This window comes from Spermophilus citellus, assembly GCF_964194105.1.
Source record: "Spermophilus citellus genome assembly, chromosome: 3".
Classification (NCBI taxonomy): domain Eukaryota; kingdom Metazoa; phylum Chordata; class Mammalia; order Rodentia; family Sciuridae; genus Spermophilus; species Spermophilus citellus.
This window is the reverse complement of record NC_138184.1, coordinates 212,072,547-212,088,086: the sequence shown is the minus strand read 5'-3', so window position 1 is coordinate 212,088,086 and position 15,540 is coordinate 212,072,547. Positions and strand designations below refer to the sequence as shown.

At 40.6% G+C, this 15,540-nt stretch overlaps 1 protein-coding gene across 1 annotated transcript in view; it reads right to left on the bottom strand.

Annotated features, from left to right (window-relative positions):
* Positions 1 to 15,014, bottom strand: part of LRGUK (leucine rich repeats and guanylate kinase domain containing) — a gene marked incomplete at both ends in the record, with an annotated part of 103,416 nt that extends 88,402 nt beyond the window's left edge. Inside the window, 5 exons of the mRNA XM_081283316.1 lie at positions 25 to 106; positions 3,418 to 3,518; positions 6,710 to 6,791; positions 8,968 to 9,075; positions 14,709 to 15,014. Of these exons, the coding sequence (XP_081139442.1) occupies positions 25 to 106; positions 3,418 to 3,518; positions 6,710 to 6,791; positions 8,968 to 9,075; positions 14,709 to 15,014 (679 nt within the window). The remainder of the gene's footprint in view (positions 1 to 24; positions 107 to 3,417; positions 3,519 to 6,709; positions 6,792 to 8,967; positions 9,076 to 14,708) is intronic.
* Positions 15,015 to 15,540: the final 526 nt, after the last annotated feature.

Sequence of the window (15,540 nt, the reverse complement as noted above, 5' to 3'; positions counted from 1 at the left end):
CCCCTTTACTCATTCAAAGGATACTATCCAAAATCAGTTTAGTGAGAGCATGGTATGCCGACAAATTACACATTTCAGAGATTTGATTGCTGGAAAAATCCACCATCTGGAGAGAAAAAGAGAACATGTTACCCATCATTTTTCATTCGTATTCATCACAGTAATTAATTGCATGAGAAGGTATTTCTGTCATTTCTGCACAGCTCTAGTTAGAATGTTACTGAAAGAACACCAAGGCTAAAACATTCAGGTGTCTCCAATTAAGTTTCCTAAACTTGTCCTCTTCTGTTGACTTTGAGGGACAGGAGGTGGGAGAGACCTTCTTTCATGGCCACCTCCCCACGACCCACAGGTTTTACTTCTGCAGCTGCGCTCTTCTGTCCAGCATTGGTTTCAAACTTCCTTGGTCTTCCTGCAGGCTTCCCTCAGCTGCACCCTGACACCGTGCCTTTGGTCTTCTCCAACACCCAGTGAACCATATTCACTTCATTTATGTGTCGTCCTGTTTCCCTTCCCCTCGCCTCTTCCTTTCCTATGACAGTATATTCTCCCATGTCACCTCCTAATTGCCGGAATAGTCTTTTTTCTTCATCCCTCAGGCCGCCATTTCAACTCTACAACCTTTATCAAAATTGACAATTTTAGGTAAGCATTTTCAGCAACATCTGTTGTTCCTGGTCAAAAATATGAGCCTAGGGGCTGGGGGTGCAGCTCAGTGACAGACATTTGACTCCCATGAGAGGTTCTGGGTTCCAACCCCAGGATCCCCCCTCCCCCGCCTCAAAAAGACAAAAGTATGAGACTAAAAATGACATTAACTTTGTTTAATTATTCACCTACCATCAAAGACTATATATATTTTTTAATAAACTCCAAATTCTTTTAAACATTGCTTTGATAAGTTGCTGGGCAGACTAAAATCATTTTCTGAAAAACTATCAAGCAATTTATGTAATGAGTACTATCCTTAAGTTCTTATGCCCTTTAAAGCCACGATGCCACCCCCAATTTCACTAATATTTTTTTAGCAATGCACTGAATACTAAATATTTTCCATACTAAAATTTTTTATACTAAACACTAGAAAAATTAGTACTCAAATACAAGAGTAGAAAACTGATTAAATCAATTACCAGATAATGACAGGATTATAGTCAATAAAACACAAGTGTGTAGGCTGTGTGAAAAAATAGAAATGTGCAAATAAAACATTAAATTAAAATTCTGACCACAAATTTGTACCTAGAGGAATGGCGGATACATAAAAGGCATACTATGAAGCAAGTCAGCTTCGCATGATGTAAATGGAGTTCAATGTGCACTTTTTTTCTTCTATATAATAATCTATATAATAATTCTTCTATAATAATTCCTTCTATTTAATAATAATATAATTATTGGAAGTAAACATCATTGTCTGGGCTTACCTGCACTTGACACTTTCACTTTTGTGCTGTAGCACGCCATCTAACCACACCTCTGTCAGGACTGTCTGCCAACACTATGCCCTCTATGCACCTGTGATGTTTGGTTTGTTGAGAGACTTTGAAGGGGTCATGATAGGGCTCTGACTCTCATTGGAAACTAGAACTTACAGGAAGTACCCATCAAATCAAATTAATGTTTTTTCCCACCTACTAAAAGCAAAATCATTCTATAAATACAAAAAGAGTACATGCTCTTTATAAAGGAAATGTATGCTTTCTATTTGGCACACAAGGCTCATAGAAATGAAATGAAAAAGAAGTAACCCTCTCAAGAGGGGGGAACATAGTTCTACCCAAGCCTGATTTTCAGGAAAAAAAAAATGGGCTGTGGAATCTCAGACATTGAGCTCAATCTCAGTTCCCTACCTCCCAGTAATGGCTGATACTTAACCTTTCTGTACTTGAGTATCCAAATCTATAAAATGGGACAGAATCGGCTGGCTCACAGCTTCATTGGAGGGTCAAATAAGAAGATGCATTGATAACACTGGAAGGTCCTCAACCATTCCTTCCCAGGTCTGCACAGAGCTCACACAGGATTGATAGCCCTGGTCAGGGCACTCTGGCATTTGGCAAACATGTCTCTAAAGTTACCAATATGTTTGCTCTTAATGCTCAAGGAAGTTGGAACCTTAAAGATGGGGCATATGGTTTGTTTTTGTTGGTTTGTGGAGTCTTTTGTGGGGGGTGGGGTCAATGTAGGGCGTGAATGGAGGAACAGCCTGGTGCTGCCATGATTGATTTTCCTGGGCTCACAGCAAGGTGAGTGGGGCAGCTGAGGAGAACCAAAGCAGCTCTGCAAACACACTTCTCGATGACCTCAAGACCCGCGTTCTCCATACTGAGTACTAAAACGCACCTAACGTGGAATGGCACCCTAGGAATAACTACAATTTCAAAGCAGGAAAATGTACTACTGACAAAAACGGAGTGATATGAAGCAAAGAAGAAAATCAAGGAGTCTCACTGACAAGGACAACATCAGATTATTCATTTAGAACATTTTCGTGTTTGTGCAAGCCTCAGAACACTTGAGATCTAATTGAATTTGTAAATAAGATGGCACGAACAGATTTAAAAAGGCAATAGCTGATGTCCATTTTTTAAGATTTTTTTTCATTAAATACTAAAGTTCAATAGAAGAAAATTAATCACAAGTTCTGTGGCAATGACTCCCAAATTTGTCAGCACAGTCTCTGGCAGGGGATACAGGCTTTGGTAGTTCTTAAAACTCCCCTAGGTGACTCTAATGGGCAGAAAAGTTCGGGAACCACCACTCTGACCATATCTAAGTAGGGTCTGTGGATCAGCAGTGCCTGAAAGGGGGCTAGAAATCACAGTCTCAGGTCCCACTCTCCACCTGCCAGGTCAGAATCTCATCTTCACAAGAACCACAGGTGACTTGGGTACACATGGAAGCAGGAAACACGCCCCTCTACGGCAGAGCAAACTGTCCCCAGACCACAGAGAGTTCATTTCTGCTTTAGAAGTACAAGAGCAAGTCCAGAGAACAAGAAGGAAGGTCTGAAAGCATTCTTTTTCAAAAAAGTGAATGTTGGATAAATAAATAGGGAAATGTTGGAGCCCCAAGGAAATTTGTACAGATACAAAATTTTTCATATTAAAAAAAATTACTTGCTATAATTAAATGCAATGACAATTATCTCAAAAAGGGCAAGAGGAAAACAGAAGTAAGTTAGTCCTTTGAACACTAGGTTTTAGCAAAGCTTCCTTAAAAAACTCTCTTTTTGATAGTCCATCCCCCTTTTGCAAAATAAATGATTCACAAATATTTCATTTTTATATCAATTCAGACATACTACTCCTACATCTTATTATTTTCAAATGCTCTATTTTAGTGCTATTTTGCTTATTTAATGTATTTTGCAAACCATGCAACATATGTAATTAGTGTATTGATAAAGGGTACCTTGAGATTTTTGGGTGGCTTGAAATTGAAGAATGAAGTCAGTTTATTTTGAGAAGCATTAAGTTCTAGAAGATAAGGCATGCAACTCACACAAGACAAATCTGGGGGAAATAGATACAGAATAGGTAAGCCAACAGAATAACGAGAAATAGTCATTAAAAACAGTGATGTTACTTGAGAATATTTTTTAATTATGCACATCTTAAACACTACAGATGAATGAAATGGGTGAAACCAGGAGTGTGTGAAATTTTTTTTTAAAAGTGTGGAAATTCTATGCAGCAACAATTTAACCTTTTTGTCCCAGGGCTGGTCTACCTCTTCCATTCTCCCTGCTTCCAGGACCACCAATGGCCAAGGCCTCAAGCATGTTCCTGCTCATTCTCCCACAATCTGCTTATGCCTATGTGCTTCAAAAAATTTCCAGCCTTTGAGGAAACAATGAGAAACTAAAGCCTTAGATAATCCTCTTGATAATTAGCCCCTAAATAACTGAATTAGGTCTTTTCCGAAGATTGGAAATGCCACAATTAGGAAACTCTCTTTGTTGTAAATTCAATTTTGTTTTAGTTGGACTTAATCCTAAATCTCATTAATTATTTGAAGTTATTTAAGGCATTATTGATATTATTTTTTTATTCTGGATTGTTTCAAAATTACATCTAAATTTTGCATTTTTTCCCAAGCTAATATCCTCAAACTTAAATACAGAGTAAAGGACTCTATGTGGATAGAGACTTTAATGGAAATTAGATATAAAACATACTGGTCGTTTTGCCGTTCGCTGCCATTTTGTGACAGATGCACTCAGGGTAGCAGAATGAATTAGAAGAGAAGGAAGAGATCTAGAAGAATCGCAATAAGGGTTATGGCCTTGTGGACACCAGTAATTCATTTCTCCACATGAAAATGGTACCAAGAACAGCGACTCCTGTCCCTCTCCTTCAGAAGCACAGAAGGAGCTGTTACAACCCCTCAGAGCATGGCTCCGGTGGGAGAATGGAACCTCTACACCAAAGCCACACACAGTGCTTCTGCCCTTCACCAGGTGGCACAGACACAGGCAGAGACAGGGACTGGGTAGAACAATGGCGCAGCGGGCCTTTCCCAGATGCATATGGGCAGCAGTGTGAGAGGGCCTCCTGCTATCTTTCCTTCTCAAGGGGCACTGAAACGAGAAAATATCCACCAATTCTACTTCATTTCTCTGGACTAAACCATCCCCTAAATGTAAATGGTTCTAAGAAAGATGGTACACTAGGACATAAACACTTGGTTAGAAATTAATCAACCAACCAGGGAAGGCTGCCTGTGAGAGGAAACCTAAGGAGTAACTAACTGCTCTGTGATATGCATCTACCTGTCCATTCTGAGCCCAGATGCATGTCAGGAATGGTCTCACCTCTATGAACTTCTACGGGGCCCCAGACTTCTGTTGGAACAGATCTTTTTGTGGGCAAGTAAATGCTACCAGTGAGATATGTCTTAAAGCAGAATCAGCATCAAGTACTTAAATATACACAAAGAGATGATGAGGACATTTCCTACTCTGGAGAGAGTCAATGTTTCAAAATCATTGTGGCAGAAATAATGCCTGGTCAGGAGCAGGCTGAGAGGTCCCTACTCGGTGCAGTGACCTCCTTGTCCACCAGATGGCAGGAGCACCTCATGTCTACATCAGTGGTTCTCAAAGTCTGATCTAGGACCAGCAGGACTGGTCTCACAGGGGAGCTTAGTCCAAATGCGAATTCTCAGATCCCACCCCAAATCTACTATATCTGAGGGTAGGGCCCAGGAATCTGTATTTTAACAGACCCCCCCCCCAGATGATTCTGATAAAAGCTGAAATTTAATAAACATCATCATAGAAAAATATACTGCAGTTGACACATAGTGGGATCTCAAACATTGGATGAATGTCAAATGGTCACATGGGAATAATGAAGGGGCTATACAGGATCAATGAAGACTGGTCTAGATGAAGAGGAAGGTCTCAACTGTGGACTTCTGCTCAAATGGCAAGGATACGAAGCCAAGTCTCTTCCCTTGCTGAAAAGCCAAGTACGTTCCTATGGCCAAAGCCTCCCCCTACTCTGTGATTTCTTATCTAGAAAATGAAATCAATCTTGGAAATATGGGGTAGGTGGAGCACTCCTATCCATAACACAAAAAGTCCTTCTGATGATATGATTAATCATCATCTGGGATTTACTTTAACATAACCCTGGGAAGGGGGACAGGGAGGTGTAGATGAAACAAGATTGGCCATGGGCTGATAACTACTGAACCTCAATACTCATTCCAATGTTCTATTTATGCACCTGTTTGTAATTTTCCACAATAGTTTTATAAAGACTGAAAAAGAATATTGAAAAGTCTTCTTAAAACAATAGCATTTTAAAAATTAAAAGAGGCTGGAATATTTCTTAGCCCTTGAAAGGGGTGGATTTTAATTATTAGAATCACACGTGGGGTTAACAAAGAAAGAACATGAAACAGAGAAGACCACATCAGGAACATTCTAATTGTCATTTTTAAAAAAGAAGGCAAGAGAAGCAAGTACAAAGAAAATCAGTAGAGAAAGCAGGTCAGAAATAATGATTTGCTTACTTCTCTAGGAGTTTAAAGGAAAAAGCGCACACTGTTAACATCAAATAAGATCAGAAAATCAGAAAGGAGGATCAAGTGCTGAAAATATATGACAACTGTAGTACTAATTTCATTAAATGTGAACAAGGTATCATAACAAATATATAGAACTACAAATGATGGAGTTGAACGAATCAATAAACACAGAGAGACAGCCAAAAGAGAGAGAAAATACATTTGTGAATCCCCAGGGCTCAAATAATAACAAAAGTAGCTAGCCAGGATTAAAATATCAATGCAAAAAGCAAAGTAAAGAAAATAATGTATTAGAGGGAAGAAAATATGAATTTATGGGTACTAAATTACTAAGAGAAGTAAAGAACAGGGAATCATCAAGCATACAGGAAGTATTGAAGAGGTAATGATCAACCTCTTACAAGGATAAAAGTGAACATTCCACTTCATTCTCTAAAGCATCACTGAGTGCATCTCAACCCTATCTTAATATTGCAGATTTTAGCCTTTTTCTTCATTCTCGGTCATTGATGCCTGGGGTGGGGGACGTGGAAAGCAAAGGATCAACATGTCAACTGAGCTACAAGTTACTATATCAAGCTTAGTGTTATTAAACTATATTGCATACTGCAACATTTACATTTTCAAATAATTTAGTAATCAATCTACCAGAATGACAATCACATACCTCCAATTTTATTCGCTGAAAGATCCAACTTCTGTAGGTGAACGTAGCCACACAGAATACTAATGTCGATTAAATCACAGCCCTGAGAAAATCAAGGTGAAAAAGACTTTAACAGGTTAGTTCTTGGCCTTCCAAATTTCTTTCAAAAGTCTGGAAGAAATTCACAAACAAAATCTGAGGTCTACTATTAATAGGATCTCAAGAAAGACAACAGACCCCATTAAAAAAAATAATAAGACTACATTCCTCTGGAAAAAATAATAGCTTAGGAAAACAGTGGTATTAGCAAGAACGAATACAACATGAAAAGGCAAATTAAAGCAGTGTTCGTGGAGACCTTTAGCACAGAGTTTTATATTTAAAAAAATAGCAATAAAGACAAAGCTTTTATCTAGTAGAAGAAAAAGCAATGCCTAGAATTTAAATTAAGTTTTAAAGAGAGTTCACGTCTAATCGGAAGATCATTAATAACAATACTACCTACATTTTCACAGATTCATTTTCAAAGCTGTTTCCCAATAATCTCAAGGATGAAACACATCTCTGAGATCTGAAGGGCAGATTACTGTCAATTTAGAGATGAGGAATAAAAGGTACAAAGAGGTATGTAAGTAACCTGAAATTACAAAGCAAGGTAGAAAGAAGCAGCATTCCAGTTTTCTGAGTCCTGGCACAAAATTGGATCTAGGAAACTGGTGTTTCTAGGGAACTCCAAGTGAGATTAGGGAATTTGATCCTGTGGAACAATGATTTACACTTTTGGTTTATGTCATATCATCAGAGTCAGAAAAAAAAACAAACAAGCAATGAAGTCATTGTAAGCAAATTCTCATGTAGAATAATAATGGTTTAAGAAAGGCTGCTCCACAAGTAATAAATAAATACTGAATGGTTATTACTATGTATAAGACATCATTGTGGGGAGCTGGCATGATGAGAAATGGAATAGAGCTATATTGGGCCCTTAAGAAATGTATGATTTGGGCAGGAGAGAAGATATGTACACAAGTAACAGGAGAAAGCAAAAAATAACGTGCGACCTAAGTGAGACTTGGGGGTGGTGAGGAATCACTGAACCAGAAAGCGTATTCAGCAAGACAGGTTATTAAGGCCAAGTAATTCAACATGCAATATCTCAAATGTAAGGAGGTCAGTGGCAAAATAAGTTAAACTTCAGTCCCTTCAGTTGAAATATGATTTAAAGGATTGCCTTTTTTTTTTTTCTTGGTAGATCAATTTAAGGAGAATATTGATTGAAAGGGACCCGTGGGGGGAGGTAATGGCTGCTGGAATCATGCCACTGCAGTGCCTAACAGTGCGAGAAGCCTAGGGTGCTCCCCATATGTTATTGCCTGGCTGGCTGAGTCTTACATAAATGTTATAAAGTGACAAGAGTAAAAGATTACAGCCTTAATAGGCTGACCTCGAAGGACACGCCATGAAATGAGCACAGGTGAAAACAGTTTAACAGTCTTTAGTTTTACTAATTCCAATCCAAGACAGACCGGCCTTGCAATGAGTGAGCCAGCCACGGCGCTGAAGTCAACTGTCAAGGTGCTGCCTTCACCTATGATCTGTATTTACTCTGCAGATCTCCAAGGAATAGCTAATGCTTTATCACATAAGGAAGCAAAAAGAGCGAGATTCCTAGGATTGTGGCAAAAGGATGAGAAAAGAAGCTGAACTCTGAGCAGTCTGCTCCCACAGCCCCTCTTAGGATGAATCTGGAGCCAAGACTCTGGGCCACTCTATGACTAGGGTTGAAATCTTGAAAAGTGATGAATAAGAATAGATTTTTTTTCTTCAATGATAGGTATTTTGGGAGAAGTAAAATATAGCTCAAAGCTACTTATTTCTTGACATGCTTAGGAGGGGAAGTCAATATCAAAATCCTTGGTTCCCGTGGATTCAGATATAAATTTTAATGCTTCTTTCACTCTCAGAGAGAAAATTCTTAAAGATTCTGGTTTTACAGAATCAAATTCAACTTCTTGGAAAGAAATCATTGATTACTATAACACAGGCTACTTAAGATGAAAGAAATAGAGTGTGAAGAGACTGGAAATGAAGGAATTGGGGAGCTAATGCCTGACCTGACCAGTACTCTCTGAAGTCCAATATTTACATAATTATCTCATCATTCATCTTCATCAAATGCTAAGCCCTGAGATTTTCTGTCACCATCACATCTATGAGCACCAAAGAAAATGGACATGGTCTCGGCAGTGTCATGCCAGTGACCATTCCATCACACTCACTGATAAAGTCAGGTTGAGGTAGACCTGCTCGGTCCCCGGGCCTGAGCGCCCCAATTCATGCAGGGCCTTGGCCACAGCCTCCTCTCTCAGGACCCCATCAAATTCCTCCTGCAAAATGACAAAGAGGCAGACAAAGAAAGGATTCTCATTAGAAAAGAAACAATTTGTCTTGTCATATCTAAAATTTATTTAGCATATTATATAGCCAGTCCTGTGCCCTCTACAACCTACCCCCCCCAAAGAAAATTCTATGTTGAACACATACACATACTAGGTATAATTAAATACATATCTACCAGATTAATATTTTTATTGCCACTGATATTTCAGGTGTTCTCTTGTACTAGGCATTCAAAGTTGAGTGAACACACAGTGGCTGTAGAAGCACCACCATCAGTAGTAATGGCAGCCACTGAGACAATGGTCCCCAATGCAGGCACTGTGTGTGAGTTCAGTCACCCTTCCATCAATCCTCAGGCAGGTATTCTTACCTCCATCTAACAGATGAAGAAACTGAGGTTCAGAGATTACCTTGCATGAAACTGTAGACAGTATGCAACAGAGCTGAAATGACTTAACTACCTACCCACACCCCAAAGAATGGTTACATCAAATGAAGTAAAGTATTTCTCTAAATTTGGTATTCTTACTGTAGAAAGCAGGTCCTCAGTTCACTTCCCATTGGCCAATTTTGCTAGATTAATATAATTTGCAAGATAGATTAAAAGGTATATTAAAGGATGACAATCCTTTTCATAAGGAGGTTGATCCTTGATCCATACACATCTCATGGACCAAATGGTAGCCAGAAATGCCTTTGCCCCAATAATGACAACAGAAGAGCTAACATGTAGGTCAGTGTCATGTTTGTGCTGACTTCAATTCCATAATGACCAATGCATTAACATTGAGCAAAACACAACAGAAAATACAGTAACCATGTAAGTCACACTGATGTACCTATGAGTAGCATATTAACCACAATAGCAAAATATCCTTTTTTCTGGGTCTTCCATTTAATTCAGGAGCCCACAGTGCAGCTGAGGCTGGGAATACTAAGGACAAGAGAATAGGTCCATGCACATATTGCCCATGTGAAGACAGCACACGAGCTTTGTAACTGGGCAGGTGTGGCCAAACCACAGTTCTGCCATTTTGGATATGTGACTTTGGGGAGGTCAAGTTTTCGCAGAGTTTTATGTCTTCATTTATTAGTAGGAAGTGTTATTTTCTTTGAAGGAGCTCTGGACATGCCACTCCAAAGTACGCTGCTCTGGTATATGGATTGTTTGGAGCTAAAGGTGCTTGAAAACAGCACAGGCAAGGAGGGCTCTCTCCAAATTCCTTTTATCTACTAAAGACAGATCCTCCCGAAGGAACTCAGTTGTCATGAATCCCTCCCTGGGAGTTGCACCAACCAGAGAAGACTGACCCTTCTCACAGGAGAGAACAAAGCTGACACCACACTTTGTCACAGCTAGCTTACCTCCTGGGTTCTGTGAGAGCCCCTGCAGCTTTCGGGAAAAGCATTCACTCTCCTCTAAGTGGCCTACAGCCTCCTCCCCTTCCCCTGTAAACATGGCATTTAAACTCTCAAATCTCACTGTTTGGGGGAGGGTATTCCCTTTGGTTAGTTCCTATGATGCCCCCACACACGTAATATTAAAATTGATAAATCTATATGCTGATTTCCAGTTCATCTACCTGTTGTCAGCTTATCTCATAGGCCCTGCTATCAAACCTGGAAGGTAGGAAGGAAAGCTTTTCCTCTCCTGTGTCTAGTGTTTGGGGGAGAATGAGAAAAGAACATATATAACATTCTTAGTGTAGTGCCTGGAACCCAGCAAGTGTCCCCATTAAATGACAGCTGCTGTATTTGGTTGATGTCAGAAATCCCACATCTTAATATTTCACTCATCCATACCAAACAAACTGTTCACAAAAGGGAAGCTATTTCTTTCTAAATAAAGTGGCAATGTCTTCTGAAAGGCCCAGGAAGGAATGGAGACAGGAGAATATCAACTCCTGTCCCAAACTTTCTACCTGGATGCTTAAGTTCACCTGTACCATCATACCCCCATTCCCTGAAAATGTGATGCCATTCCATCCTTCCGATAGTAGGTAGATGCCTGTCTTTTGAGGTCACTGTGACAGGGAGACGGGCCACTCTGTAGGCATTTCCCCAGATTCCCCAGGCAAGACTGCCCAGCAACCTCCTCGAATGTCCTTTGAAGTTCCCATAATTTGGCCCTACCATGCTTTCCTCAGATAAGCAAAGAGAATGAGAACTCTACCGGCCTCTTCCCACATAATCCATCAGTGGCAGAACCTATGTCCACGTTCCTGAGACTATTCCTTGCCTTGGTTCCCCATTATATAGCTCTTCTTTCTTCTACTTCTCTGACCAGCCTTTTCCACTTTCACTCCTTGATTCTTCTTCCTCTGCCTGTCACTAAAATTACTATAGCCCTAAGATTCTGTTCCTGGTCATTCCCTTCCCTTCCCTTGTCTTCCCTGATGACCTCATAGGCTCCCATGCAAAATGTCCCCAAGTCATCTACTCTGAGACCACTCCCCTGATTTTCAGTCATTTGGCTCCTAGATCTACCTCCTTAATGCACAGCTCCACCTGTCCCTGATCCCTATGGTGATGGTGACCCATAGGCCCAGCACTCATCCCAGACCACTGACATTCAATTAGTAACTATCCCAGCTTAAATATCTTGCAACCTTTCCTCTTTACCTTCCTTTGCATTCCCACTGCCATTGCCTTAATTCAGACTCTTCTAGACACTGCTAGAATCTTCTTAGCATCTTACCAACCTCTCATCTAACCCCAACTGGCCGTCAGAGCAGTTCCCCACTGCTTAGAGTATCAAGTCTGTGCAACAGCAGAGAGCCCTCCACACTGGCCCTGCCACGGCTGCTGCATCTGCTCTCACCTAGAACCCTCAGTAGGAAGCTGCTCCGCGCACACCTTTCACCAAACAGGAGATATGGTGTATGATCCAACAGAGGCTGAGTGCTAGGATTCACTCACATGCTCACCTCACTTCCAGAGCAGAGATCATGTATGTCCTCCATCATTTTCTCACCTTCTCCTACCATTACTGTTGCTATTATTTACTGCATCGTTAATTTCTTGAGATCCTATGCTATACACTTTATTGTTTATATTAATTATATTTTGTTATAGTTAATTATGTTGTATCATATTTAATAGAGTCTCTCATTAAATTTGGTGTTCATAACTATCCCATGAGTAGGCACTGTTACCCACATTCAGTTACAGACAAAGTGTGGTTTTCATGCATCAGATTTGGGGACTTGCCATTTCTGCTTTACATAGTCAGAGGGCTTCTTATATAGCAATTATCCCATTGATGTTTGTTCGATGAAGGTCAAACTCATTAAAACCTTGGGCTGGGGATATAGCTTAGTTGGTAGAGTGCTTATGTCACATGCACAAGGCCCTGGGTTCAATCCCCAGCACCACACGCACAACCTCTTAATAGACTCTACTAAGCAGATAAAAACATGTAAAACTTTATTCTATTTACAAAGTATAAGTGATATATTAGGCTAAGCATTTTACAGATAGCATCTCACTTAATTCTCACAATTCCCTTAATATAATCATCATGTTATGCATGAGTCAGAAAGAGGTCAAGATCTCACACTAACAAAACACTAAACCAAACCTCAAACACAAATCTGTCATTCCAAAAGCACTGCTTTGAGCAGCTGGACTGCACTGCTTCCCTTAAATTCATAAGGGCTTCTGAAATTTGAGGCTAATTGCAATGATAGGCACTCAATAGTCATTGTGACCATGTTAGCATTACAACTCAATCAGGCTAAGACATGGAAAATAAATCATGGAGAATGAATGGCCAAATGTTTCTTTTTAAAACTTTTTAGTTCATTCAGCACATTAAAATTTAAACAATACTATGAAAAGTCAAAACAGAATGTGAGGACCCAAAATAAATATTAATGCTTCGAACATAAATGGAAGAAATAATGAACTTTTTCTAAACACATTCTACACGCCCAAAAGGAATAACTAGTTCAAGTCAACTCCTTCTATGGCTTGTTAATGGCATACTGAAGACAGATTAACATTGGTACTAATGAACCCCATAGCTGAAGAGCATGTGTTAATTAGAATAATAAAGTATACTGGTGGTTCATTTGTGAATTCCTCTGGGATGGAAGCTGGTGGAAACCATACAAACATTTCAAAGTTGCAAAAACACTGCTATAGTTTTGCAACAGTTATTGTTAAAGGTGGCAAACAAAGTAAATCAACAAAATATGAACAAAGTAATAACTTTCTACAATCAATTTATTTAAGCAAGACTAAAGTGCTAACTAGCATAAGTAGAAGGAAGTAGAAGAAGAAAAATAAAATGGGGGATTAAAGTTGGAAAACACTGCCAATTGTTCAAAGTGAATAGAAAAAGGACATTACTAAAGAAGAGGAACCCAAGTGAAGGAAGAATGTGAACAGTTAATAGTAGAATCAATAATATGCAGGCTAGAGAGGGGAGAATGAGAAGAAATAAGACAAAGGAAGGAGTTTGTGAAAGGGAACAGTCATTAACAGAGAAACACGTTTAGCTCCAAGGAAGAACAGTGACTAGGGAAAGATACAAAGATGCTAAGAGGGAAAGCAAGAAGAATACACAGAATGGAGATATTGGAAACATTCTATTTCCAATTATTATGTGTACTTCTAAAAAGAATCTGAAGCACTTTATATTATGAAGGAAGAGGAAAAGGGAAAGAAAATTATTGAAATTAGGAAAAATATTGATTCTGAGTCTCCTGGTAGCCAAAACCAAGAGGGGAAACCTGTGTATTGAAAAGAAAACAAATCCATTTGTTTTCGAAAAAAAAAAAAAGTAAAGAATTTATTAGAAGCCAAGAGAAGAAAATGATCTGATGAGAAATGAAAAGGAACAAGAAGGCTAAGAGGGGAACAGGAAGCTAGTGGAAGAAAGAAACTGGGAGATGGACAAAAGAATTGTAGAGAAGGGAATTTGTATTGATGTGAAAGGTGAAGCCACCGCTCCAAGTAATACAGGTGAAAATGTTGGGAAGGCTCCACACATCGGTGAAATACGCCCCAGTAAGCTGGATGTTTGAACATTCTACACTTTTCACCTCTCTCCCCCCACCCCCGCCTCATTCACTCACATAAGGCATATGTCCCTGGCAGTAATACATGAAAGTTTTAAGTCGTTTTAGGTCACTTAGTGTTTGAGGGAGCACTTAGATTACTTCAAGAGAGTAACCCCACCACCCGGGGGAAAGTGCGAGCGTACTTCACACAGTCCCGGGAAACAGGTCAGCTGCTGGGGAAGCCAGAGATGAATTCTGCCTGTTCACAATAAGGCAATCATTTTGTCCAGGTGTGATTTTGAAAACGTTAAAGCCCTAACCCTCATTCAAATACATACTTCTTTTCATAACGATGCTATATGTAACTTGACTCATTAGAAATCAAATACGTCAACGAAAAAGAAAGATGTTTGGTGATAGTTCACGCAGCGGGTGGAGAAACGGGTAACAGAAATGAGAAGCGAAGAGCGGGGACTCTGCGCCCTCCTGAAGGGGCGCTGGAGCCCGGGAGCATGGCCGAGCCCGGGGCTGGTGAGGGGTGCGCGGGGAGCCGCCGAGGCAGCGGCAGGGCCTGACGGCTGGAGAGGGAGGGAGGAGCAGGGGAGAAGGCACACCTCCAAATTCAGCATTTCGGACTCGAAGGACTCCTCGGATTCCCCTTCTCCCTCAGGCTCGCCCTGGTAGTCTTCTCCTTCCGCCTCCGACTCCTGGTAGCGGTGAATGAGCTGCTGGAGAAGGTAGGAGGAGTCTTTGCTGAAAGTGCTTTTCTGTTTCTGCCCCATGGGGAAAGAAGACCAACAAGGATAGCGCTCTTTTTCTGAGTGCAGCATCACCGACGGGGATCCAGTTCGTAAACTGTTGAAGGCTCTCTGGAGAGAAGGCGCTCTCGGTCCCTGGGGACCTCCCTCGGAGGCCGCCATCTTGTTTGGCGGAGTTGCCTAGGAGACTAACGCCGGGGGGGGGGCGGCGCCGCAAGGGATCCTGGGGGCTGTAGTCCCCGCGCTGCCGCGCGTGCTCGCCTTCCTCCCGCGCGGCCGCTCGCTTTGGTTTTGAGTTCTTTTTATCTGCATTTTTCTATTATTCTTCTCTTTTTAGCCCGTTCAGTTCAGTCACTGGCTTTGTTTCTTTTTGTGTGTCTCCTCTTTTCGCCACCCTCCTCCTTTTGTCTCCACCCCTCTCAGAGCTTTTTTTTACATCTCACATTTGATCACACGTGGGCCTCTTGTCCCGCTTGGTTCACAAAGGGCCCTTTCTTCAGAATCTTACTTTAGAAGGCTTTGATGTCCCTATATCACTAAAATTTAACCGTGTGCACAGTGTGGGGCGAGGAGATGAGGGTGTGCATTAGTGGAATCGAAGGCATGACTCCTGTTCGTATGGTTTAATTGTGGATAATAAAGAGAAACTACCAGCAGACTTCTGAGAACTAACTTGCAATTAATTTAA